This window comes from Hippocampus zosterae, chromosome 6 (assembly GCF_025434085.1).
Source record: "Hippocampus zosterae strain Florida chromosome 6, ASM2543408v3, whole genome shotgun sequence".
Classification (NCBI taxonomy): Eukaryota; Metazoa; Chordata; class Actinopteri; order Syngnathiformes; family Syngnathidae; genus Hippocampus; species Hippocampus zosterae.
Window position 1 is genome coordinate 16,558,923 of NC_067456.1, and position 27,022 is coordinate 16,585,944.

The window sequence follows — 27,022 nt, forward strand, 5'->3', positions numbered from 1 at the left end:
TTTCACCGCTGCTGTGAGATGGGGACGCATGCCAAAAGCATAACCGGTGGCTTTAAGTTTGAACTGAGCTTCGTAGGCGTGTCTTTTTGTCGAATTTATTTTCAGGGGTTCTTAGAAACCAAAACCGGAGTTGTTTTGCAACAATGCACATTGCCACACTCTATACAAGTGTTGGTACTGGCTTGAGGCGTCCACTTACACGCCCACCCTTCACCATTGGCGGACTAGCTTGTCTGTCCTCTCTCTCCCTCTCTCGCTCTCTCTCCCTCTCCATATATGTATATATACACGCCCACCCTTCCCTGATTGGCAGACTTCTTTCATGCCTGGCCACCGTCACTTCCGCCTTTTCTCTATATAAACAGTGTGTCGGCTGTCAGTCAGATTTTGGAACTCGGCGCATATAAAGGACGCTCCACACCATAAGGCGTCCTGTCTATTTTGGAGAAAATTTAAGACTTTTAATGGCGCCTTATAGTCGTGAAAATACGGTACTTGTCTTTTTCTCCAATTTAGATTTTGCCTGCTCTTTGGGTGTAAGGTTTTTTCCATCCATCCATCATCTACCGCTTATCCGGGGCCGGGTCGCGGGGGCAACAGCTTTAGCAGGGAAGCCCAGACTTCCCTCTCCCTAGCTACTTCTTCCAGCTCTCCCCGGGGGATCCCGAGTCGTTCCCAGGCAAGCTGGGTGACATAGTCTCTCCAGCGTGTCCTGGGTCTCCTCCCGGTGGGATATGACCGGTACACCTCACCGGGGAGGCGCTCAGGAGGCATCCGAATCAGATGCCCAAGCCACCTCATCTGGCTCCTCTCGATGTGGAGGAGAAGCGGCTCGACTCTGAGCCCCTCCCGGATGACTGAGCTTCTCACCTTATCTCTAAGGGAGAGCCCGGACACCCTGCGGAGAGAACTCATTTCAGCCGCTTGTATCCGGGATCTCGTTCTTTCGGTCACGACCCATAGCTCGTGACCATAGGTGAGGGTTGGGACGTAGATCGACCGGTAAATTGAGAGCTTCGCCCTTTGGCTCAGCTCCTTCTTCACCACGACAGACCGATACAACGTCCGCATCACAGCAGACGCTGCACCGATCCGCCTGTCGATCTCCCGCTCCCTCCTACCCCCACTCGTGAACAAGACCCCAAGATACTTGAACTCCTCCACTTGGGGTAAGATCTCCTCCCCGACCCGGAGGGGGCACTCCACCCTTTTCCGACCGAGGACCATGGTTTCAGATTTGGAGGTGCCGATTTCCATCCCAACCGCTTCACACTCGGCTGCGAAACGCTCCAGTGAGAGTTGGAGAGCCCCGTTTGAAGGAGCCAACAGCACCACATCATCTGCAAAAAGCAGGGATGTAATACTGAGGCCCCCAAAACTGACCCCCTCAACGCTTCGGCTGCGCCTAGAAATTCTGTCCATAAAGGTTATGAACAGAATCTGCGACAAAGGGCAGCCTTGGCTGAGTCCTACCCCCACTGGAAACGATTCCGACTTACTGCTGGCAATGCGAACCAAACTCTGACATCGGTGGTATAGTGACCGAACAGCCCGTATCAGGGGGTTCGGTACCCCATACCCACGAAGCACCCCCCACAGAACTCCCCGAGGGACACGGTCAAACGCCTTCTCCAAGTCCACAAAACACATGTAGACTGGTTGGGCGAATTCCCACATACCCTCAAGGACCCTGCTAAGGGTGTAGAGCTGGTCCACTGTTCCACGGCCGGGACGAAAACCACACTGCTCCTCCTCAATTGGAGGCTCGACTTCCTGACGGACCCTCCTCTCCAGCACCCCTGAATAGACCTTACCAGGGAGGCTGAGGAGTGTGATCCCTCTGTAGTTGGAACACACCCTCCGGTCCCCCTTTTTAAAAAGAGGGACTACCACCCCGGTCTGCCAATCCAGAGGCACTCTCCCTGTTGACCACGCGATGTTGCAGAGGCGTGTCAACCAGGACAGCCCCACAACATCCAGAGCCTTGAGGAACTCCGGGCGGATCTCATCCACCCCTGGGGCCTTGCCACCGAGGAGCTTTTTAACCACATCGGTGACTTCAACCACAGAGATAGGAGAGCCCACCTCAGAGTCCCCAGGCTCTGCTTCCTCCAAGGAAGGCGTGTTGGTGGAGTTGAGGAGGTCTTCGAAGTACTCTGCCCACCGGTTCACAACGTCCCGAGTCGAAGTCAGCAGCGCCCCATCCCCACTGTACACAGTGTTAGTGGTGCACTGCTTCCCCCTCCTGAGACGTCGGATGGTGGACCAGAATTTCCTCGAAGCCGTCCGGAAGTCCGCTTCCATGGCCTCACCGAACTCTTCCCACGCTCGGGTTTTTGCCTCGGCGAACACCGAAGCCGCGGTCCGCTTGGCCAGTCGATACCCGTCAGCTGCCTCTGGGGTCCCACAGGCCATAAAGGCTCGATAGGACTCCTTCTTCAGCTTGACGGCATCCCTTACTGCTGGTGTCCACCAGCGAGTACGGGGATTGCCGCCACGACAGGCACCAACCACCTTACGGCCACAACTCAGATTGGCCGCCTCAACAATAGAGGCACGGAACATGGTCCACTCGGACTCAATGTCCCCCGTCTCCCCCGGAACATGGGAAAAGCTCTGTCGGAGGTGGGAGTTGAAACTCCTTCTGACAGGGGATTCCGCCAGACGCTCCCAACAAACCCTCACTATACGTTTGGGTCTGCCAGGACGGACCGGCATCTTCCCCCACCATTGGAGCCTACTCACCACCAGGTGGTGATCAGTTGACAGCTCCGCCCCTCTCTTCCCCCGAGTGTCCAGAACATGCGGCCGCAAATCCGATGATACAACTACAAAGTCGATCATCGAACTGCGGCCTAGGGTGTCCTGGTGCCAAGTGCACATATGGACACCCTTATGTTTGAACAAGGTGTTCGTTATGGACAATCCGTGACGAGCACAGAAGTCCAATAACAAAACACCACTCGGGTTTTGATCGGGGGGGCCATTCCTCCCAATCACGCCCCTCCAGGTATCACTGTCATTGCCCACGTGAGCATTGAAGTCCCCCAGCAGAACAATGGAGTCCCCAGCAGGAGTACTCTCCAGCACACCCTCCAAGGACTCCAAAAAGGGTGGGTATGCTGAGCTGCTGTTTGGTGCATATGCACAAACAACAGTCAGGACCCGTCCACCCACCCGAAGGCGGAGGGAGGCAACCCTCTCGTCTACCGGTGTGAACCCCAATGTACAGGCACTGAGGCGGGGGGCAATGAGTATGCCCACACCTGCTCTGCGCCTCTCACCGTGAGCAACTCCAGAGTGGAAGAGAGTCCAACCCCTCTCGAGAGAACTGGTACCAGAACCCAGGCTGTGTGTGGAGGCAAGTCCGACTATATCCAGTCGGAAATTCTCTACCTCACACACCAGCTCGGGCTCCTTCCCTGCCAGAGAGGTGACATTCCATGTCCCAAGAGCTAGCTTCTGCAGCCAAGGATCGGACCGCCAGGGTCCCCGCCTGGACTCGAATCTGCAATGAAATGGGACATCCCTGATTTGACACTCATTGTCAAATACGTTGCATGCATTTTAACTGGTTAAATTATGAAAAAAGAGCTATAGTTCCTCATCCAAAGCTTACCATCCAATTCAGTCTTCCCTCTTTTGGAGAGATGCTTTTCCCTTTTTGGGGCTAAAGGTCGATACCACCACATGAAAAGGAGAACAAAGTGACACATTTTACTAAATCAGTGTTGAACAAAAATATGCTATCAAGGCATTCATTTAGTAACCCAATTCCAGTGAAATTGGGACATTATGCTCATCAATCAAAACAGAATACAATGATTTGCAAATCATGTCCAACCTATATTTAAGTGAAGCATTACAAAGACAAGACAACATTCAATGTTCAAATTGGTACATTTAATTTTTTCCAATAATATTTAACTTAGAATTTAATGGCTGTAATGCGTTCCATAAAAGATGGAACAGCTAGCAAAAAAAATAATGTTGAGAAATGCTCATCAAACCCCTGTTTGTCACATCCCACCGGTGAACAGGCTAACTGTGAATGGGTGGGTGCCATGATTGGGTCAAAAAGTAGCTATCCTGAATTCACAAGCAAAGATTGGGTGAGGGTCACCACAAGTTGAATCGTTGAAGGACAGAGTTTCACAACGTATAATTGCAAGGAATTGAGGGATTACGTCATCTTTGGTCCATAATATCAAAAGGTTCAGAGAATCTGGACCAATCAGTGCATGTAAGCGGCAAGGCCAAAAACAGATAACATTCAAAGGCCATGACCTTCGACCTATCAGAGAGCACTGCATCCAAAACAACCTTGTCCCAGCTTGTTTGGAACGTGTTGCAGCCATCAATTCCAACATAGTAGTGTAGCCAATTACCGTATTTTCACGACTATAAGGCGCCATTAAAAGTCTTAAATTTTCTCCAAAATGGACAGGACGCCTTATGGTGCGGAGCGTCCTTTATATGCGCTGAGTTCCAAAATCTGACTGACAGCCAACACGCTGTTTATATAGAGAAAAGGCGGAAGTGACTGTGAAAGAAGTCGGCCAATCAGAGAAGGGTGGGCGTGTATATATACATATATGGAGAGGGAGAGAGAGAGAGAGGGGGAGAGAGAGGACAGACGAGCTAGTCCGCCAATGGTGAAGGGTGGGCGTGTAAGTGGACGCCTCAAGCCAGTACCAACACTTGTATAGCGTGTGGCAATGTGCATTGTTGCAAAACAACTCCGGTTTTGGTTTCTAAGAACCCCTGAAAATAAATTCGACAAAGAGACATGCCTACGAAGCTCAGTTAAAACTTAAAGCCACCGGTTATGCTTTTGGCATGCGTGACCATCTCACAGCAGCGGTGAAAAATCAAGTCAAGCAAATGAACTCTGGGCTTGCCGTTATTCCCGGAGGCTTGACTAAAGAACTCCAACCGCTGGACATTGGCATCAACCGGGCGTTCAAAGTAAAGTTGCGAACAGCATGGGAACAATGATCGATGGCAAACACAACTTTACAAAGAGTGAGAGGCAGCGCTGGGCGAGTTACGCCACAATACGCAACAACGAGAGGAAACGCGGCGTTTTTGATGGATTACGGTACTTGCACAATTGTTCAATTCTTTCTACACACACACACGCGCTGCCACCATGTTTCGCTCTGTTCTTTACTTTCAAATGTGGGAAAGCTTCACACGAGAGAAATGTTGACTTTGCTGTTGCTACTCCTTCTTTCCGCTCGGCAATGCGTAGCAACTCACACTAGCATGTGATGCATTCAATGACAACTGAGATGTGCAGTCCTCTGCTTCTGATACAGAGGATGAGGACTTTGATGGATTTCTGGGTGATGATTGATCGAAAACGTGAGAACATTGTACGATGGCTAAATAAAATACACCCGAACTCAGTTCTGCTTTCGTTGCCTTTTTAAAAACTTGTTTTTATCTTATCTGTATGTCTTGGCATGCTACCGTATGCTTCAAGCTAACGTGTTAGAGTGCGCGCATGCATGCCGTATGTTTAAGCTGGCGTATGTTTTACCACTGTAAAACTGCGGCTATTCGTACGATGCGTCCTGTGTATGTGTAAAATACAGAAATGTCACGCATTAATGAGACTGCGGCCATTAGTACGATGCGTCGAATAGTCGTGAAAATACGGTAAATAGAGGTTGAACATGACATGCAAATCATTGTATTATGTATTAAATACAAGTTCGTGCTTCCATTAAGAATAGAGAAGATTTACTGGGCAACATATAACATTTGAAAGGTATGTTACAAGAACATGTTGTATGATTTCATGCTAGTCAGTGTGAACCAACCGACATAATTACATTTTGTTAGACCAATGCAAATATTTGGCAGAAATAAAATACTGATTCCTGATTCAAAATAACTATCATCCATAAATTATCTTCCCCCTTCAAGTGCATTCCAGTGGCAGCCAGTGAACGAGCCTGGTCTCTATTGAACGCGAATAGCAGGGGTTTCGAAAAACATCTTTTATATTGATATATTACATTGTCCAGTGTGGGCAATGCATTTGATAAATGAAATGGTAAGAACATGAATCTAAATACAAAAATACCCAAAACAATGCTGTAATCGATCGTGTAATATTGTACAGTAGAAATTTTTGTTGTATGTCATTTCATAGTGCTTTAGGTGCTAGAGTGAATTTACGCCGCATTATTTCCCCCAAGAAACATTTGATTTATAACGGCTAAAAATACACAAGGATTAAATATAATTTATATATGTTCCTCATACTGCGTGACAACTGACCGGAACAAATTATGGAGAAATTAAAACTCTTGACATGTCCATTCATCCGTTCTGCCCCCCCCACCCCAAAAGCCGACTGCCCCCATGTCGAGCGTTGCCACGTACAAAGTTACACCAGTGTAGCCCCTGAAAACAGCTTAAAACGGAGCAAATGTAACCCTGCTCAGGAGGTGGTTTAAACATTTACTCTGGAGTAAATGCTAGTATGCGGGGCAGCACCGATATAAAATGGGACGCGTGAACGCTACAGGAGTAGACTTGCTACGCGTGAAAAGAGTTGATTACATACGGGTAGAATGTGTTGCTTTCGTGCTCGTTTGTACTTCTGTCATCTTTCCTTTTGTAGGAGACTGCACCGTCTCAGAGTTGATTGTGTAATTTGTTCCTTTATGTGTTCACAAACCCCCCCACAGAATTTATTTTGTGATGCCTTATGTTTCCTTTCCAATTGCCTTGCCATCTTTAAATTTGATTGGCCACAGTAGAAGCAATAATGACTTCTGTGCCAAACTCGTTTGCCTTCCCTTTTTGTAAATGCTTTTATGGTTAAAGAAGGATCTTCTTTGCTCATCTTTTGTTTTTACATAGGTTAATGGGTTACCTTCTTTACGAATTGCAGACATGTCTGTGCTCCTCTGCTTCATATGTCTGATGACTTGTAGAGTCTTCACTGGATGTATCATAAGAACAATTTTTCTACCTTTGGATGGAATATCTCCTCGTCATCACTCGACTCAGAGGATGTCTTAGTTGGTTTGTATTCCTCATCTGATCCAAAAAGACTTGAGTCAGAATAATTACCATCTTCAGTGGGATTGTCCATCTGTTATTTAAAAAAAAAAAAAGATCAGAAAATACCATTGCAATTAATGATGTTAGAGAATAGTACTGATAATTCAGGCTTACATGACAAGATAGTTCTGTGGGATAAAATATTAATCGAACACATTAACATGGCAAAACAGAAATACCTTATAGAAATAACTTATTTTGTTTAATATGGGCAAATACAGCATTTGAAACTGACCGGGTAATCAATTAAAAGTCGACTTATTATAATTTTTAAAAATGTCTATATCACTCATTTCCAGTGCTTGGCAAAGATAGGTAAGTGCCGAAACCAAATAATGGTATCAGGCTGATACTGGCATTATTTTAAGGTTATCGTGGAGGCTGCCAATACCAGCAATCGATATTTCAGAAAATCAACATCAACATTCATCCACTAATTTGCCGATTAACGTCTAATCACTAAGTTGATATGAGTATGATAAGGTTAAGATTCATGCTGAGAATGCATCACTAGTGTGTTTTTATAAGCCTGGGCCAATAACTGGTTTGACGTTTGAAAAGTCAAAGTTTCAATCACCACTAATTCGGCTTTGCCAATAAGGATATTTGGGATCAATAAACGATGAGCGAGTGTGGTTACAAATCGCAAAGGTTGATGACAGTGACAATGTATGTTGCCACAAAAAAAATCATCAAAATGTCCCCATAAAATAGTAGAAAGCTTAACAAACATAGAAAATATGCATCTCTCCTCATATAAGTGGGGGGTTTTTCAGCCCAAAATGCATAGGTTTTGGTGATCCACACATTTAACCTTTATTATTGTTTTTTATTCATTTATTATTTAATTTTAACTTTTGTGTTGATAATGGTTCACAGTATAATATTTCGTTCAACCCACTTTATCTGTAAATCGCTTGGTATTTTACATCGTCTTTTTGCAGTTACTTTCTGTATATGGAAAGACACTGGTTCCATTTGCAACTAATTCTCTGCTCAACTAAGATGGCGGCGGCGGCGAAAGACGCTGGGTCATTTGCAACCAATTCTCTGCTCAACTAAAATGGCGACGACGACGACGGCGGCGGCGGGGGTGGGGGGGTGTTAAAACTTGATTTTGCCACACCAACGGCCTATTCTGTGGCGCTGTATTGTGTGTCTGACGGCCTATTGAAAGTTTATTGTTTGAGAGGAAACTTTCTATCTTGGTGACAACTCCTTAGGTACAGCATAGTAGAGTTATTCATATAGTTGGTTTCACTCTAATGCTGATATAACACGAACCTTTGAGCCTGCCCGAATTACTTAGAATAACTAACTTGTAAGAAAATATTCAAAACTTGAGTGTCTTACCTGCTTTAATTCTGAAGTATTTGTCACTTTCTGGGGTTTTCTCGATGATGCTGACTCGTACGCTCACTCTTCTCAACGCCTTCCTTTTGTGCAGGTAGCAAAGCGCGCGTTTCCTAATTGATGGTCAGCGAGTGTGATGTGGGGGAGGGTAGCTGTAGAAACTCGTTTCCTGCAACGTAACTGTGACGTTTTGGGGTGTGAAAACAGCCCCGCCCCTTCATAACCAAAACTCCTTCACTTTTCCTCTGAGGTCCGTTTTGAAGTGGGGCATAGTAAATGTCAAGCAATATCAACATATTTTATGAACTCTTGTTTACACCAATGTCATGTACTCCTAAAATGAGCACAGCATATATACATGTGTGTGTATATACATACTGTATATATATACAGTATATACACACACACACATATTTTAAAAACGACTTAAAATATTGTAATTGTTCTGAAAGCAACATTATTCCCAAATGCTAATATGGAATTGTGATGAAACATCATTATTATTTACTTATTGGATGCAATTCGTATTATACAGTTTCGATGTCCAAAGCAGAAAAAAACGAATTAGATTTTCTGGGGACACGACTGCAACACTCAACTCTTCTTGCAAAGCTTTGTTGCTGCTGTATGAACCGCGCTCCTAGTTGATCACGTGCTCAAACTAGTGTGGGGGAGGGGAGCTGAATAAACTAGGTTCAAACAGTGCAACTGCGAGGGTTTGGAGCTGGAACAGCCCCTCCCCCCTTCATGGCCAACGATAAACTAAAATTGCTCAGCCTTTAACTTTTATTTTACTCTGCGGTCTGTTTTGAGGGGAGCATGATAAATTTCAAGCAACATCTATATGTTTCAGCAACTGTAATAACACAAATGTATATACCTGTTCATATTTTTTAAACCAGACTTAAATATTATAATTGTTCAATGAAACATAATTACAGTAAGTATTGCCATCTATGGACTTCTGTCAAACGAAAATTCCCTCACCCAGAATAAAAATCTATGCATTACACATTTGAGTACGATATTACATTATATGATTGCTTCAGGAGTATGAGGTACCGAGTCCCCTGATGCGGGCACTTTGGTCCCTCCACCACAGATGTCAGAATTTGGTTCACATTACCGGCAGTAAGTCAGAATCGTTTCCAGTGAGGGTTGGACTCCGCCAAGGCTGCCCTTTGTCATCGATTCTGTTCATAAACATTACGGACATTGGCAATTTCTAGGCGCAGTGTAAGTGTTGATGGGGGTCCATTTTGGTGGCCTCAGTATTACATCTCTGCTTATTGCAGATGATGTGGGACTGTTGGCTCTTTCAAGCAGGGCCCTTCAACTCTCACTTGAGCGTTTCGCAGCTGAGTATGAAGTGGTTGGGATGAAAATCAGTCGGAAAAGGGTGGAGTTCTCTCTCCGGGTCGGGGAGGAGATCTTGTCCCAAGTGGAGGAGTTTAAGTATTTTGGGGTCTTGTTTGCAAGTGAGGGCAGGAGGGAATGAGAGATCGACAGGTGCAGCGGTGAAGCGGCTGCTGCTTGCTCTGCGCGCTTTGTATCGGTCAGTCGTGGTGAAGAAGGAGCTGAGCCAAAGGGCGAAGCTCTCAATTTACCGGTTGATCTACGTTCCAACCCTCATCTACTGTCATGAGCAATGAGTCGTGACCGAAAGAATGAGATCCCAGATACAAGCGGCCGAAATGAGTTTTAAAGGTGTTCCGGGCATGTCCCACCGGCAGGAGGCCCCGGGGACAACCCAAGACACGCTGGAGAGACTGTGTCACTCAGCTGGCCTGGGAACGTTTCAGAATCCCCGGGAAGAGCTAGGAGAAGTGGCTGGGGAGAGGGAAGTCTGGGCTTCCCTGCTAAAGCTGCTGCCCCTGTTACCCGACCTTGAATAAGCGGTGGAATATGGATGGATGGATATTACATTAGTGATCGATTCATAACAACGGACGAACGTTCCGATACCTGGAACCTGGAAGCCATACCGAAGCTCGAATTAGAGCAAACTCAAGCAAGTCCCGTTCGATACCGCGGAATAACTGTCTGCACCACTTTTTACTCTCTTTGGCACAAAAACAGCAGAATCTCTCTATTAGCATGAGTTTACTGGAATCGTGAACGACTTTCTATTCCATTCATTTACATTTACGTCCTGTCGATCGTTGCATCCAAACAAAGGAATGGTAATGACTGTGGAAGGGAACATGGAATGCATCCGATTAGATGCTCAAAGCAAGTTGCTTGTGGCTCGACGGACTGTAGAGTAAATGAACGTTTCCTGGAATGCTTGACCTGCTATCATGCTAACTCAACTCAACATTATTTATAGAGCACTTTCAAACAGCCATCGCTGCATACAAAGTGCTTTACATGGAGCAATTTAACATATACAACAAACAGTAACGCAGTCTGTAATAAATACGGTAGAAAGCACCGAACAGCAAAACCAAGAACAAATCTAATTCATGGTGAGTCAAATGCCAAAGAATACAAGTGAGTTTTGAGGCGCGTTTTGAAGATGGGCAGCGAGGAGGCTTGCCGAATGTTCAGTGGGAGGTCATTCCAGAGAGAGGGACCAGCAACAGAAAAGGCTCCATCCCCTCTGAGCCTTAGTTTAGTTCTTGGTCCTTCTAATAATGTCTGGTCCGCAGACCAGATGAGGTCAGCGAGGTAAGGTGGCACGAGGTAATTTAGAGATTTGAAAAGGTCATTTAGAGATTTGAAAACAATTTGCGCTAACTGGAGCGCTAATCAGAGAGAAGGCGAGTTCCATCGCGCTATGGGCATGGAGGACTTTGAAGGGTCCCGTGGATGCCTTCAGACATTTGCTGCACAACATCAGCTGAGCAACGCTGTCTTGGGTGGTGATCGAGGGGAGGTCAAGTTCGAGATAGTGAGTGATTGGAAAGAAAAGCCACCAGCTGTTATAGGTCTCATTTTGGAGCAAAGAGCCCTCATTTTGTGACTACTCTTGTTATAATGTATTTTGTTCATATACCTGTACTGTATACTGCCGTTTTTGTGTTATTTGTGTTGTTGGAGCATATATTTTTGCATTTTACTGCTTGTGTTCTTACACATGTATTTTGTTAACACACTTGCATGTTCATAAAGGACGTGTACCGTAGTCATGTCCCACATAAGGAAATTCTGTTATCAAGACTGATTGAGCAACGCAAACATGATTTCTTACTAAAGAATACTTACTGTTGTTACTTATTGGATGCAAATCATAATGATCCAGTTGAAATGTCCAAAGCAGAATGAAACAAATTGGATATGCTGGGGACACTTCTGCAATACAGTACCTAATTCATTTTTTCTTGCAAAGCGTTGTGGCTGGCTTCTGCGCAGCTCTGCTAATTGAAATGTAAACAAACTCATGTCTGGGGGGAGGGGTGCAGCAAAAACTTCGTTTTGGAGCAGGTAACAGCCGCTCCTCTTCATGGCCAATGACTAAGTCAATTATCAAAATTGCCATAGCCTTTTTGAACTTTGAGGTCTGCTGTGAAGGCGAGCATGATAAATTTTGAGCAACATCTACATACAGTATTTGAGTAACTAGGCTCACCAATGTCACATACTCCGCGCACACACAGTATATTTAAACTGACTTACAATTTTACAATTGTTTTTAAAGCAACATAATTCCAAACTCTAATATGGAATTTAGATGAAACAATTATTTACTTATTGAATGCAAGTCATATTTTCCAGTTTCAATGTCCAAAGCTGAATGAAATAAATTGGATATGCTGGGGACACTTCTGCAATACAGTACCTAACTCATTTTTTTCTTGCAAAGCGTTGTGGCTGGCTTCTGCGCAGCTCTGCTAAATGAAATGTAAACAAACTCATGTCTGGGGGGAGGGGTGCTGCAAAAACTTCGTTTTGGAGCAGGTAACAGCCGCTCCTCTTCTTGGCCAATGATTAAGTCAATTATCAAAGTTCCCACAGCCTTTGTGAACTTTGAGGTCTGATGTGAAGGAGAGCATGATAAATTTTGAGCAACATCTACATACAGTATTTGAGTAACGAGGATCACCAATGTCACATACTCCTAAAATAATTACAGCAAATAAAATTATATATATGTTCACAAACACAACCGCACACACAGTATATTTAAACTGACTTAAAAATTTACAATTGTTTTTAAAGCAACATAATTCCAAACTCTAATATGGAATTTAATCGTTTCTTGATTTCTTGGAATTGGAATTCTTTACTTATTGAATGCAAGTCATATTTTCCAGTTTCAATGTCCAAAGCAGAATAAAATGAATTGGATTTTCTGGGGCCCTCCGTGAGTCGTCACCTTACCGTGGTGGAGGGGTTTGTGTGTCCCAATGATCCTAGAAGCTAAGTTGTCTGGGGCTTTATGCCCCTGGCAGGGTCACCCATGGCAAACAGGTTCGAGGTGAGGGGCCAGACAAAGCACGGCTCAAAGACCCCAATGATGAATACAATAAATGGATCTAGGTTTCCCTTGCCCGGACGCGGGTCACCGGGGCCCCCTTCTGGAGCCAGGCCTGGAGGTGGGGCTCGTTGGCAGGCGCCTGGTGGCCGGGCCTACACCCACGGGGCCCGGCCGGGCACAGCCCGAAGAGGCAACGTGGGTCCCCCTTCCCATGGGCTCACCGCCAATGAGAGGGGCCAAATGGGTCGGGTGCAATGTGAGCTGGGCGGCAGCCAAAGGCGGGGACCCTGGCGGTCCGATCCTCGGCTGCAGAAGCTAGCTCTTGGGACATGGAATGTCACCTCTCTGGCAGGGAAGGAGCCCGAGCTGGTGTGTGAGGCAGAGAATTTCCGACTGGATATAGTCGGACTTGCCTCCACACACAGCCTGGGTTCTGGTGCCAGTTCTCTCGAGAGGGGTTGGACTCTCTTCCACTCTGGAGTTGCTCACGGTGAGAGGCGCAGAGCAGGTGTGGGCATACTCATTGCCCCCCGGCTCAGTGCCTGTACATTGGGGTTCACACCGGTAGACGAGAGGGTCGCCTCCCTCCGCCTTCGGGTGGCTGGACGGGTCCTGACTGTTGTTTGTGCATATGCACCAAACAGCAGCTCAGCATACCCACCCTTTTTGGAGTCCTTGGAGGGTGTGCTGGAGAGTACTCCTGCTGGGGACTCCCTTGTTCTGCTGGGGGACTTCAATGCTCACGTGGGGAATGACAGTGATACCTGGAGGGGCGTGATTGAGAGGAACGGCCCCCCCGATCAGAACCCGAGTGGTGTTTTGTTATTGGACTTCTGTGCTCGTCACGGATTGTCCATAACGAACACCTTGTTAAAGCATAAGGGTGTCCATATGTGCACTTGGCACCAGGACACCCTAGGCCGCAGTTCGATGATCGACTTTGTAGTTGTATCATCGGATTTGCGGCCGCATGTTCTGGACACTCGGGTGAAGAGAGGAGCGGAGCTGTCAACTGATCACCACCTGGTGGTGAGTAGGCTCCGATGGTGGGGGAAGATGCCGGTCCGTCCTGGCAGACCCAAGCGTATAGTGAGGGTTTGTTGGGAGCGTCTGGCGGAATCCCCTGTCAGGAGTTTCAACTCCCACCTCCGACAGAGCTTTTCCCATGTTCCGGGGGAGACGGGGGACATTGAGTCCGAGTCCCATGTTCCGTGCCTCTATTGTTGAGGCGGCCAATCTGAGTTGTGGCCGTAAGGTGGTTGGTGCCTGTCGTGGCGGCAACCCCCGTACTCGCTGGTGGACACCAGCAGTAAGGGATGCCGTCAAGCTGAAGAAGGAGTCCTATCGATACTTGATGGCCTGTGGGACCCCAGAGGCAGCTGACGGGTATCGACTGGCCAAGCGGACCGCGGCTTCGGTGGTCGCCGAGGCAAAAACCCGAGCGTGGGAAGAGTTCAGCGAGGCCATGGAAGCCGACTTCCGGACGGCTTCGAGGAAATTCTGGTCAACCATCCGACGTCTCAGGAGGGGGAAGCAGTGCACCACTAACACTGTGTACAGCGGGGATGGGGCGCTGCTGACTTCGACTCGGGACGTTGTGAACCGGTGGGCAGAGTACTTCGAAGACCTCCTCAACTCCACCAACACGCCTTCCTTGGAGGAAGCAGAGCCTGGGGACTCTGAGGTGGGCTCTCCTATCTCTGTGGTTGAAGTCACCGATGTGGTTAAAAAGCTCCTTGGTGGTAGGGCCCCAGGGGTGGATGAGATCCGCCCGGAGTTCCTCAAGGCTCTGGATGTTGTTGGGCTGTCCTGGTTGACACGCCTCTGCAACATCGCGTGGTCAACAGGGAGAGTGCCTCTGGATTGGCAGACCGGGGTGGTAGTCCCTCTTTTTAAAAAGGGGGACCGGAGGGTGTGTTCCAACTATAGAGGGATCACACTCCTCAGTCTCCCTGGTAAGGTCTATTCAGGGGTGCTGGAGAGGAGGGTCCGTCAGGAAGTCGAGCCGCCAATTGAGGAGGAGCAGTGTGGTTTTCGTCCCGGCCGTGGAACAGTGGACCAGCTCTACACCCTTAGCAGGGTCCTTGAGGGTATGTGGGAATTCGCCCAACCAGTCTACATGTGTTTTGTGGACTTGGAGAAGGCGTTTGACCGTGTCCCTCGGGGAGTTCTGTTGGGGGTGCTTTGTGGGTATGGGGTACCGAACCCCCTGATACGGGCTGTTCGGTCACTATACCACCGATGTCAGAGTTTGGTTCGCATTGCCAGCAGTAAGTCGGAATCGTTTCCAGTGGGGGTAGGACTCCGCCAAGGCTGCCGTTTGTCGCTGATTCTGTTCATAACCTTTATGGACAGAATTTCTAGGCGCAGCCGAAGCGTTGAGGGGGTCCGTTTTGGGGGCCTCAGTATTGCATCCCTGCTTTTTGCAGATGATGTGGTGCTGTTGGCTCCTTCAAACGGGGCTCTCCAACTCTCACTGGAGCGTTTCGCAGCCGAGTGTGAAGCGGTTGGGATGAGAATCAGCACCTCCAAATCTGAAACCATGGTCCTCAGTCGGAAAAGGGTGGAGTGCCCCCTCCGGGTCGGGGAAGAGATCTTACCCCAAGTGGAGGAGTTCAAGTATCTTGGGGTCTTGTTCACGAGTGGGGGTAGGAGGGAGCGGGAGATCGACAGGCGGATCGGTGCAGCGTCTGCTGTGATGCGGACGTTGTATCGGTCTGTCGTGGTGAAGAAGGAGCTGAGCCAAAGGGCGAAGTTCTCAATTTACCGGTCGATCTACGTCCCAACCCTCACCTATGGTCACGAGCTATGGGTCGTGACCGAAAGAACGAGATCCCGGATACAAGCGGCCGAAATGAGTTTTCTCCGGAGGGTGTCCGGGCTCTCCCTTAGAGATAAGGTGAGAAGCTCAGTCATCCGGGAGGGGTTCAGAGTCGAGCCGCTTCTCCTCCACATCGAGAGGAGCCAGATGAGGTGGCTTGGGCATCTGATTCGGATGCCTCTTGAGCGCCTCACCGGTGAGGTGTTCCGGTCATGTCCCACCGGGAGGAGACCCAGAGGAAGACCCAGGACACGCTGGAGAGACTATGTCACCCAGCTTGCCTGGGAACGGCTCGGGATCCCCCGGAGAGAGCTGGAAGAAGTAGCTAGGGAGAGAGAAGTCTGGGCTTCCCTGCTAAAGCTGTTGCCCCCGCGACCCGGCCCCGGATAAGCGGTAGATGATGGATGGATGGATGGATGGATGGATTTTCTGGGGAGCGGCCTGGTGAACTAGTGGTCCGCGTGTTGACCTCACAGCGCAGAGATACCAGGTTCAATTTCAGCTCCGGCCACCCTGTGTGAAGTTTGCATGTTCTCCCCAGGTCTGTGTGGGTTCTCTCCAGATCCCACATTCCAAAAACATGCATGGCAGGCTAATTGAACAATCCAAATTGTCCCTCGGTGGTGAGTGTGAGCGCGGATGGTTGTTTGTCTGTGTGTGCCCTGCGATTGGCTGGCAACCGGTTCAGGGTGTCCCCTGCCTACTGACCGAAGACGGCTGGGATAGGCTCCAGCACCCCCCGTGACCCTTGTGAGGATAAAACGGATCGGAAAATGACTGAATGTATGTTACAATGAGAACTCCGACATGCCTGAGGGCGTAAATATGCTTACAGCTTTAACTTTTTTAATTTAATTGCACTTTCCTATTTCTATTTAATGTGGTAGTTTGAAAATATAAATAAGAAGTTCCTCACCAATTACTCAGTACTTGTGATTCTTTCACTACGTACATTCATTCATCTTTCAAGCCACTTGATCCTCACTAGGGTCGCGGGGGTGCTGGAGCCTATCCCAGCTGTCTTCGGGCAGTAGGCGGGGGACACCCTGAATCGGTTGCCAGCCAATCGCAGGGCACACAGAAACGTTCAACCATTCGCACTCACACTCACACCTAGGGACAATTTAGAGTGTTCAATCAGCCTGCTACGCATGTTTTTGGAATGTGGGAGGGAACCGGAGCACCCGGAGAAAACCCACGCCCGGGAGAACATGCAAACTCCACACAGGGAGGCTGGAGCTGGAATCGAACCCGGTACCTCTGCACTGTGAAGCCGACGTGGTAACCACTGGACTACCGGGCTGCCCCACTACGTACATATTTACTCTTATTCAAGGACTCTTTTTTTTTACATGTCATATTTTTCAAAAGTAACACTAATACAATTGAGTGCACATTTATTCTGCCACCTCTGTCCTTGTGTCCTTATGGAAAAGATGAGACTGATGCCCTAAATATAATAGTAAATAATAGTTCCATCAGTAGTATACAATAGAATATAAAACATTACTCAGTAAAAATACTCAGAGAGCTTTGCTTAATGTTAGAAATGTGCACTTCAAATTACAAATGTGGAGCTATGAAATGACAACTAAAACCTCAATATGTCACAAATGGAATAAGTGTGTACTTCACTAAATTATTTTAGGTTTTTTATTTAGTGGTTTGATTTAAGGTGTAATTTCGTGTGGGTCTGAGGCCATATTCCAGATTTGGGTTTGCATAACAAGTTCTATTTCATAACAAGATGTTTGTTAAAAAAGTTAAACTTAGACAAATATTAGATATAATAAAAAATACATCATTGTTTTACTTTCTAATAAGCCCATGAGACTGTTTTCTATAGTTTCAGTTTTGTTGGAACAAAAATATTTCAGAAATCAATAGGTGGCGGTAGTGAGTAAAAAGTGTGTGTATTGAATTTAAATGAAAATACACACAAAAAATCATTTTTGGTATATTTGTGAGGACCTCTCTGAAACTTTGAGAGATGCCTATATAAACCCTCTAGAGGCCTTTAGAATGAAAAACTTGTGAGGACTGGCCTAAATGTCCTCACTTGTCAAAAATGTCCTCACTACGTTGGTCTTATAATCACAGTGGTCCTCACAAGTATAGCCGTACAAACACACACACGCACGCACACGCACACACACACACACACACACACACACACACACAAAACCTCAAATTAATCTGTTCTGCTAAGTTAAATCGGTTTGAGTTATGATCAGAAGTTTACACCCAATAAATAATTTGGAGTTTTTAATGATTGTATGAACCATTCTTTTTCCAAGGTGAAATAAATACATATGCGAGCATGTTTGGGATTCTCTTATCCAAACATGGTCAAAAATATACATACAGGATGAAATATATGCAGACACGTGCCCATTTATATTTGGTCAAGTGCCCTTCAGCAAGCATCAAGTTGACTACATGCTTCTGGCCTAAGTCTGCATGGATATTTTTATAAACGTCTGATCAAAACTCTAAATATCCTCTTCTTTAGATTGATACCTGTAGACAATGGATTCTCTATGGAGATGCTTGAGACCACAACAAATCTGAGCAGCATAAAACTGGACCCTGTCTTTGTCAAAGCCCGGCGTGCCCATGTTGTAGATGTGAAACTTCAGGTCTCCACCATTCATGATGGTCAGCACCAGACAGAGAGCGTCTTTGGTCTCATATGCATACGCTAAACTCACCTAGAGGCCAGGGGAACATCATTCAGTGGTTGAAACTAGCTAGGACAAAATAGGAGTTGGCTTGTTTACTCACGACAAATCTACTGTTAACTTTCTCCAATATCTGCTTTTCATTGAGTGCCATCGACTCTCCTTTCCTCTTCTTTATCCTCTTCTTCTCCAGCTTCTTACAGGCATACATTTTTCCTGTAGCTCGAACTTGACAGGCACAGACCTGAGACAAACCAAAACGCATCACACATTATTCACATTGTAATAAATAAGGGATGCACCGACATCATTTGATTGACAAAGGCATTGAGACACATCTATGAAAACAATTAGACATATTTTGAGCAATTCCCTGCTTCGAACTCTTTTGAACAGTTTTGGGGAAAGCTCAGCAAAACAGCATCAAGTGTACACAGAAACATCTATAAAAGCCTTTTCAGACGAGTTTGTGATGGAACAATCCATCAAAACCAGCATAACATCTTTGGGACTACCATATAGACTTTGAGCCTTGACATTTGAACTCGTGCAATTTCCCCAAATCTAGTAGAAACGATCTCTCAGATAGTTGAACTTAGTTTAGCCTTAAATTTGTACCTTTAAAGAGTCTTATTACTTTTGCCCAAGTAGTGTATGACAAACTGGTATTTCTCACCTCTCCAAATCCTCCCTTCCCCAGCACTCGATACTGTCTGAAAGTGTCTTTAGTGATTGGTTGCCTGACAAAACACAGACACAGGAAAACCCATTAATACATGCTCACATACTGTATTATTTATTAGGCCAGAGATATTATCTGCAGAACTCAATACCATCCTGAGTCTGTTTCCTGTGCATGGGGTGGGGCCTCTTGCATGCAATTTTACTTTCCAGACAACGGATATGATCAAGGATTCTCTGAGAGCCTGCTGTTTACTTGGAACTGCATCTGATATGATGCTCGCCCTGCATCAGAGATGTTCCTGCCAAGAGTGATCAACTCCTATTAGGAGCGTCCACAAGTCAGCTGTAAGCTCCTAAAACCTACTTTTTTGCTAATATAAGAATACAACTCTTTACAGGATGGAGCACCATTCTTTTTTTTTTTTGGTATGACCATCTATTTGTTACTTAATGGGCTAATTTCTAGTTCGTGCAGAGTGATGTTCAGAAGACCGGGTGCCATTACGATTCCGAGGCGTGGATTGTTCCATTGATGCCATAGTGTGGAAAATTCTGTCCACGCCAAGCTCAATATTTTGTTTTTGTGAAATCCCGCAAACTGTACCTGACCTACCATTTACAAGTAGTTTTGCCATGTTTAAAAAAAAAAAGTAACACAATACGGTATGGTTTGTTGCCTTGTCTTAAGGAAAAGCATGCCATTTAACACCAAAGTGACTCTGCGATCAATTAACAAGCTGCTGTGTTTGGCTCTGGGTACTATTTCACTGCGCCCAAGAGAATGCTGGCCAAAAACGGTTAGCACACGATTTTGGTCCCCTTCATAACATCTGACCATAAAAACTAGGGATGAGTCGTACTGATACAGTACCAGGCATCGGTATCGGGCCGTTACCCAGCATTATTTCATGTATCAGTTCTCGCAACGGAGGCCATTTAACGATCGGAAAGTAAAGGCATACATAAAGTACATGTCTGACAGATGCCCTTTAAAGCCGCCGTCAAACTACACAAATAGTCTGGCATTTTTGAGCCGACAGACATGTCGCAGTCAAACATAGTACCTCATAGACGATTTTGAGTTGTCTCGACACATCGTAGCGCGTGTAGTGTGACATACTCAACGATTGGCCATCTGGCATCTGCAACATTTTACAACCATGACAGCCAAAGTGTAGCATGTCAGAATTTTTGTTCGTCCTGCTGCCCAGTCCGACATATAATATGTCATCCTTTGATTGGTTCTTTGGCATTGACCAAAAAGAGGGCAGTGCCATCCTACTTTTGACAAGGGACTGGACGTGGTGCATACAATGACATTGTGGTGTAGAGTATTTAAAAAGTGACTTGAACAAAAGTACATGGAAAGTATACGGAGCATTTCAACTCATTCTACGTTTGCTAAATGCAAAGCAAATAGATGATTAGCAGTTCTGTCGTCATTCAACAAGTTAGTTACCACAAGTTCTTTTCGGAGTAAAAAACAGTCCATACCAGCCTCTCCTCACCACTCAGGAATGAGTCCATACTTTTTAAAAAATTTTATTTGATTTTTTTTGCTTTTCTGAGTAGAAAACTAACCAATATAATGCCTCCGTCAACATGACTTTGACAGCTGTTGGTACCACCTCCTAGAGAGACTTGTGCCAGTGGACAGAATTTTGTCAGAAGCATATAATGACTGGGCTGCGTCTGGTCAGGGCAGACCTGTCGTGTGACGTCTCGCGTGGTCCAAGACACTGAATGAAATGCATCTATTAGTCTGACAACGCAAATGTTGTGAATGAAAAAAAGTTGTGTAGTTTGAGAAGGTTAAGATGCAATTTCTGTAAGTATCCATCTATCCACCATGCCACCCTTACCTGTATGTACACAAATGGAATACGACAATAGAAAAATCATTTTATCCAATGTTAGGGTAGAATGCCATATTGAGATATGTAGGATTTTCTTTAAAACTCTCTGTTAAAATGGGGGGAAATTTTATACATGAAAAGTACTAGTGGTATCAGTACTTGGTATTGGTATTGGTATTGGTCACAACTCGAGAGTTGAGTACTCATACTGGTATAAGTCTGAAGTAGTATCTAACATCCATAATTAAAATAAAGTATACTTTGGTGGAAACGGGGTTGAATTGAAATCTTTATGTCTCTATGTTTGTTTTTATTTACGCAGGGAAGGTGCTATTGACTTTTGTTGCTGAATTCACGTTTTAAAACCAACTTAAGTCGCTTCCGCTTCAATTTCACAGCATTTTAATAATTGACCAAGTGAATAAAGACACACAACACACAAATACCTTGAGTAATATAGAACAACATGCGGATAGTGTGTTAAAAAAATAATAAATCACACATAAATCATGCCAGATGAGGATTCAAACTAGTAGTATTTTGTTGTTGTTTTCTTTAGAGCAAATCTAAAACAAATATATTGCGTATACAGTGGACCCCAGGATATTTGCAGTTTGGCATTAGCAAATTTACCTATTTTAAGATTTTGTTTTTCTTCACTATACTCTGCTAATCGTGGAAAAAAACTCACCTATTTCTCATTGGTGGAGTGGGATAAAACGTCTGCAGAATTATGATATGCAGTCTATTGTTTGGGATTGACGGTCAGCAGAAGAGGATAGTCTGTCAGCTGGCAAGAACAGGTTGACCAAAATTGGAATAACCACGTCATCAAAACCAGTGTCATTTATAACAACAACTGACAGATTGCGAAACCTATCTGAGACAGTTCGTGTTGTTGCTGCGTGGATCCAGCAATTTGGGGTCAGGAAAGATCAAAGTGCTCACCACCATTGTAGCGCTAACTACTATGTTGGTCAGAGCCAGAGGCTTACAAAGCAGTAGATTTTCCCACCACCACAGGCCATAAGCGGGAGCAGAAAAGGCCGGGGAGCGTCAGAATCATCGATGGACAGAAACGCCTCTACTTTGCTTGAGATTCAAATGTTTATTGTTTGACACCGTGTTGCAATGCTACAGCAATTCTTTAACATGTGTTCAACTGTAAACTGTTTCCTGGAGTGTATTTTTAAGAGTTTGGAAGGGTTTGTATGTGCTCTCAACATGTTTTGAGACCATAACTTGTGGTATAGTTACGGTTTATGCTTTACTATCAAGTCAGGCAATAATAATCCCTTTTAAGAGCGCATTTCAATCATTCGCAGAATTTTGCGGCCGGGTTTGCGCGTTATCCCCGCAAATAGTGAGGGTCCGCTGCGTACACCTGATAGGAACTGACCTCTCCAACATCTTCCACTGCAGGAAGCGGTCAAAGTACATGCTGTTCTCAAAGTCTGCGAATGGAGCACCGCTCAGGTAGTCGTGTACAGCTCTGGTTCCAAACACAAAGGTGGGGCTCAGTCATCACAGTAACATGTAAGCCAACGCTTAATATACTATAAATGGGTGTGTGCGAGGATAAGGGGAAAAAAAACAGGTGAGTCCAGCAGGCAAGCGAGAGGATTTAAAGACGGAGAGGTGACTCACTTGCGGCAGTTGCTGAAGATCTCCTTACATGGACTGAGCTCAAGGTTCTCTCGGCACTGATCTGCAAAGACCTCTGCAATGTCCACACGCTGAGGTGACTACATCAAAACATGCATATACGATGCTCTTTGTCAATACACACACTTTCTCAAACAGCACCATCTTAATCGACACAACTCTAATGTATATGAAAGAAGAACACAAACAAATTCAACAAAATCATAGAAAATAACTCACTTGCTTGGATAGAAAGGTCTTGACAATCTGGTCACCTCTGCTTTTTCTTTTTTCATCAGGCGTCACCTCGTAATCTTCCTGCACGAGCAAAAAACTCATATCATTAACACCATCCAGAGGATACATTCTACCATACTGCAAAACTACTGTGTTGGTGAAGTTGGAAACAAGTCAGGTGGGCAGAAAATATATGAATTAAATGAGAGCGCCTGGATGACCGTAAAGACTTCAAAGTAAAGTGCAAGTCAGCCATTTTTGTCTAATCTTAACACACACAACTTCATCCATCCGTTTGCTTCACTTCCTCACTCACTACGCTTACAAGTGAGCTGAAGCTTATGCTAGCTAACTTTGTGTGAGAGACGGGGTAAACCCTGCCCTAGTTGCCAGCCAATCTCAGGGACCATATACTGCAGACAAACAACTATTCACACTCACATTCACACCTGTGGGCAATTTAAAGTCTTCAGTGAACCTAACGCATGTTTTGGGAATGTGGAGGAAGCCAGAGTACAGTACATAGAGAAAACCAACGCAAGCACAGAGGCGGGATTTTTGTTTGTCCGTTTGCATTGTTTTTTTTTTGGAGCAGAGCCCCGAATGTACGTCAACATCTGAACAGCACCCCTGTGACCCCTTTGGTAGAACAGTTGATTCCCAACCCAGATGTTAGTGCTTCAATCCCCGCCGGCCCTGCAATCATGTCAAAGTGTCCTTGAGCAGGATAGTGTTCCCCCTGATGGTAGGTGAATGAGGTAACAATGTAAAGAGCTTTGAGTAGCTGAGGTAGAAAAGCGCTATAGAAGTGACAGTCCATTTACCATTGGATCTAAGAGGCCCCGTGAGTCAGGTTCTCCAGTATTTTAGCCGTGGAATGTATTGTCGGAGAATATTGGTGGAAGCTGGTGTTTTTCAACGTTTGTGCCATTGTTTTCTCGCGAAGAGCGATTCTGCTTCAACCATGTTGCAGGCTGGCGTTTTCCGAAAGAAAAGATTACCCCAAGTTCGGACCTGCTTGTTGAAGAGAAAAAAGTGCAGTGCTCCCATCTATTTCAGCAAATAAATTCATCACAATGGTAAAAGGATGTGTCATGTTTTTAATCTGTTTTTTTTTGTTAATGTTTTTATTCTGGAGCGTCAGAATCAAATCTAATTGAAACCGGTCTTTGGGGGGAAAAAAATTGGGGACTGCGAATGTAGAGCATGATAGGCACACTCTCTTTTCATTGATGGACCTACAAAGACGCATTTGGTCAGAAGCACAGTATGCTGCTCAAATGACTGTTTTTGTCATGCATTTGAAACAAAAACACACTCTCCTTCAAAGTGTTAGTGTAGCCGCAGTGGTCTGCACATCCAAATTGGCTGACACTGCTTCCATGACACTGTAGAAGTTATTTTCAAACTTAAATAGAGCCTCTTTTTCACAGATTTGAATGACACTCTCAAGTCTCAAGAAAAGTACAAGTTACAAGATTTCCACACAGCCTGATGTCAGTGAATCACGCCTCGTTGGTGTTTCCACATTTATTTAAAGCTTATGCAAAGTGGGTTTGTCAGAAGTTTGGACGAGAAAAAGTGCATAGATGAAAGATGTTCAAGTCCAGGGCGTTTAAAAGAAAAAGAAAGGACTTAAGCAAAAATGCGCAAGTCTTTTCCGAAATGCGTGTGTTGCTGTCACTCTCACAAACATATGTCGCACTTGGCTGTGTGTCTATACTTATGTTGCCATTCAAACAGACAGGCATGACATAAAAGGCTGTTCATATTGGACGTCTCAGAGACATGAAAAGAAGTCTGACGCATTTCAGAGCGAGCACGTTTCACTTTCAATGAAGCAAAAGCAGGGAGGGGGGCAGCAAGGCACCCATGCTGCACACTAGCCTGACACTGTCTATCAGAAGGTTTTTCCCCCCAACAAGGCCCTGTGTTGCCTGGCAACCACACAGAAAACACGGCAGGATTCCTCGAGGTCCTGGAGTGTCACAGTGTGTCACACCAGCGTCACCATCTTTCCACTATAAAACACACACACCCACACGCACGTATACATAGAGTACATACACACATAAGCCTGGAGATTTAGGCTTTAAAAAGCAGCAGCGTCACTGACACTTCCGAAAAAGGAAAAAAGAGCATCCAACTTGTATACACTGTCACGGTTTGAATTATTCAGTAAATCAGAAATGCATATAAACTGATGGCAACGCATTTAATATTAATGAGATGGACATATTAGAAATGCTTCGCAGTATGACGACACAACGAATAAAATGAAGGACAATTCGTTGGAAGACTTTATGTCATTATTTTCCATTCATCTACCGGATAAACTGGCAAGTGAGTATGCCCAAGACATACAACCTCAATCACTTGACGAGATCGTACCTCTACCTGACCTCCACTTCACTCTAATATGTAATCATTTACATTGTAGGATGTCACCCAAATGGACAAGACGCCCCTTTAACCTTTTGGAAGCAAGAGGGGGATCCAGCACGCATGCACAAAATACGCACGACCTCTCAAGTGAAACCCCTGAACACATTCCTCCCTCGGTCACACAAACTGTAAAAAGCTCTCTCTCTTCATGGCCTTGATCACTGTTTCACTGCTTCTCATTAAAAATAAATAATAATAATGAATAATGTAATTAAATAATTATAATATAAAATATAATATATAATATAAATATAATATATAATTATTAATAAAATAATAAATAAAGGAAGTTTTACCTGTCAGACAAATTTGACTCAGACGCAATCAACAAAGTGTTACCAAAAGAAATGCAAAGGGTGGGGATTAAGCAACATAATAAAAAAGGTTTACACTAAACTCCCCTGACCACACTGGTCTTGTCTTGTTCATTCACTGGGGCCAAACGCATGTCAGAAAATTAGCAACGCTCCGTAACATATGACAAAATCTGCAAAAATGTTGATCTTTGTTTCCCTAAAGTAAAAGCAAATATTACATTTTTGATTTAACACAGATAATCTATCATGGAGGGCAAAATAAATTGCAGACTATTTCCTGTTGAGAAGCATAAATTTTGTATACATTTGCATCATTTCAGGTATCTAAAAAATCTAACTGATTATGAAAAATAATTATCAATTTGATAATCAATTCATTGTTCATCCATTGATTAATTACATGTCTAACTGTCAGTCAAGTGCGAATGCAGCACTCCAGGGCTGTGCGGATTTAACCTGACTACATACCGGTAACTGGATAACTGCATTTACTCTGGGTTCCCCCTTTCACAGGGTCGCTTTTAAGTTAAACTTTGATCGTGACAGAAGGAGGGAGCAACATGTGTGTATTTGCATGGGGTGAGTTGGGAGGATATGCTGGAAGTGGATAGGGTGGTGCGAGAAACAATGCTGCTCTTAATGTGTGGCCACATACCCACATAAATATCTTCGGCGTAGACAAAGACTTAAACGTGTCAAGTGGGAGGTATTCTGTCTAGAAAGCGATGTGGAGTGTTTGCTGTGTTTGGGATGGTCATGATTCAGTTGAATAATAACTTCTCAGTCGTCTTTTATTTGCTGCATCAGCTAATACCAACATATTGTCAGGCAGCACTGTAATAGAGTCAATGCTCTGCAAAACGTAAATTATAGTTAAATACCTCGCCATGACGTCATGAATAGGTTGTAATAATAGGTTGTAGTATCATGGGTTAGAGTCAGGGTCCAGAACAAAAAGTCTTGCATGCCAATTAAAGTCTTGCAATTAATTCCAGTCTTAATCTATGCTTCTTATTTATTTATTTATTTTTTATCATGCAATATTAAAGGAGAAGTCAACCCAAAACGTTTCTTGACAATAATATGTTCTTTGCGGCTTCACTTGTCTAAACACGACATTTTGATTCAAATTAGCTTTGTGAAATATGGATTAAGCAGCAAAACCCACCCGTTTTTAGTCATCTTCGGGGATGGCCAATTTGCCACTTTCTGTCAGCTGAAAATGACGTCAGTTGCTCAGGACTCAGGTAACAACCAATCACAGCTCACCTGTTTTCTGAAGGTGAGGCATGATTGGTCGCTACCTGAGTCCATAGCCATGGTTTGTCATTTTCACTCAACAGCAAGTCAAGTTGGCCGCCCCCCTGAGATGGACAAGAACAGGTGTATTTTACTACTCAACTCATATTCTACAAACACAATATTAATCAGAATGTTGTGTTTAGACTAGTGGAACTGCATAGAACATATTATTCATGACA

At 44.9% G+C, this 27,022-nt stretch overlaps 1 protein-coding gene across 7 annotated transcripts in view; it reads right to left on the reverse strand.

The window, feature by feature from the left end:
• Positions 1 to 27,022, reverse strand: part of grk5l (G protein-coupled receptor kinase 5 like) — a 65,708-nt gene that overhangs the window by 12,654 nt on the left and 26,032 nt on the right. For 4 of the 7 annotated variants that reach the window (XM_052068112.1, XM_052068111.1, XM_052068110.1 and 1 more), the window contains exons 4-9: positions 22,783 to 22,860; positions 22,546 to 22,643; positions 22,298 to 22,390; positions 19,035 to 19,098; positions 18,462 to 18,602; positions 18,198 to 18,388 (exon numbers count right to left, since the gene is read on the reverse strand). In XM_052068112.1, coding sequence (XP_051924072.1) covers positions 18,198 to 18,388; positions 18,462 to 18,602; positions 19,035 to 19,098; positions 22,298 to 22,390; positions 22,546 to 22,643; positions 22,783 to 22,860 — 665 coding nt within the window. Of the gene's footprint in view, positions 1 to 18,197; positions 18,389 to 18,461; positions 18,603 to 19,034; positions 19,099 to 19,191; positions 19,342 to 22,297; positions 22,391 to 22,545; positions 22,644 to 22,782; positions 22,861 to 26,810; positions 26,906 to 27,022 lie in introns of those variants that run through there. The other 3 variants (XM_052068115.1, XM_052068113.1, XM_052068116.1) reach the window with 3 other exon arrangements.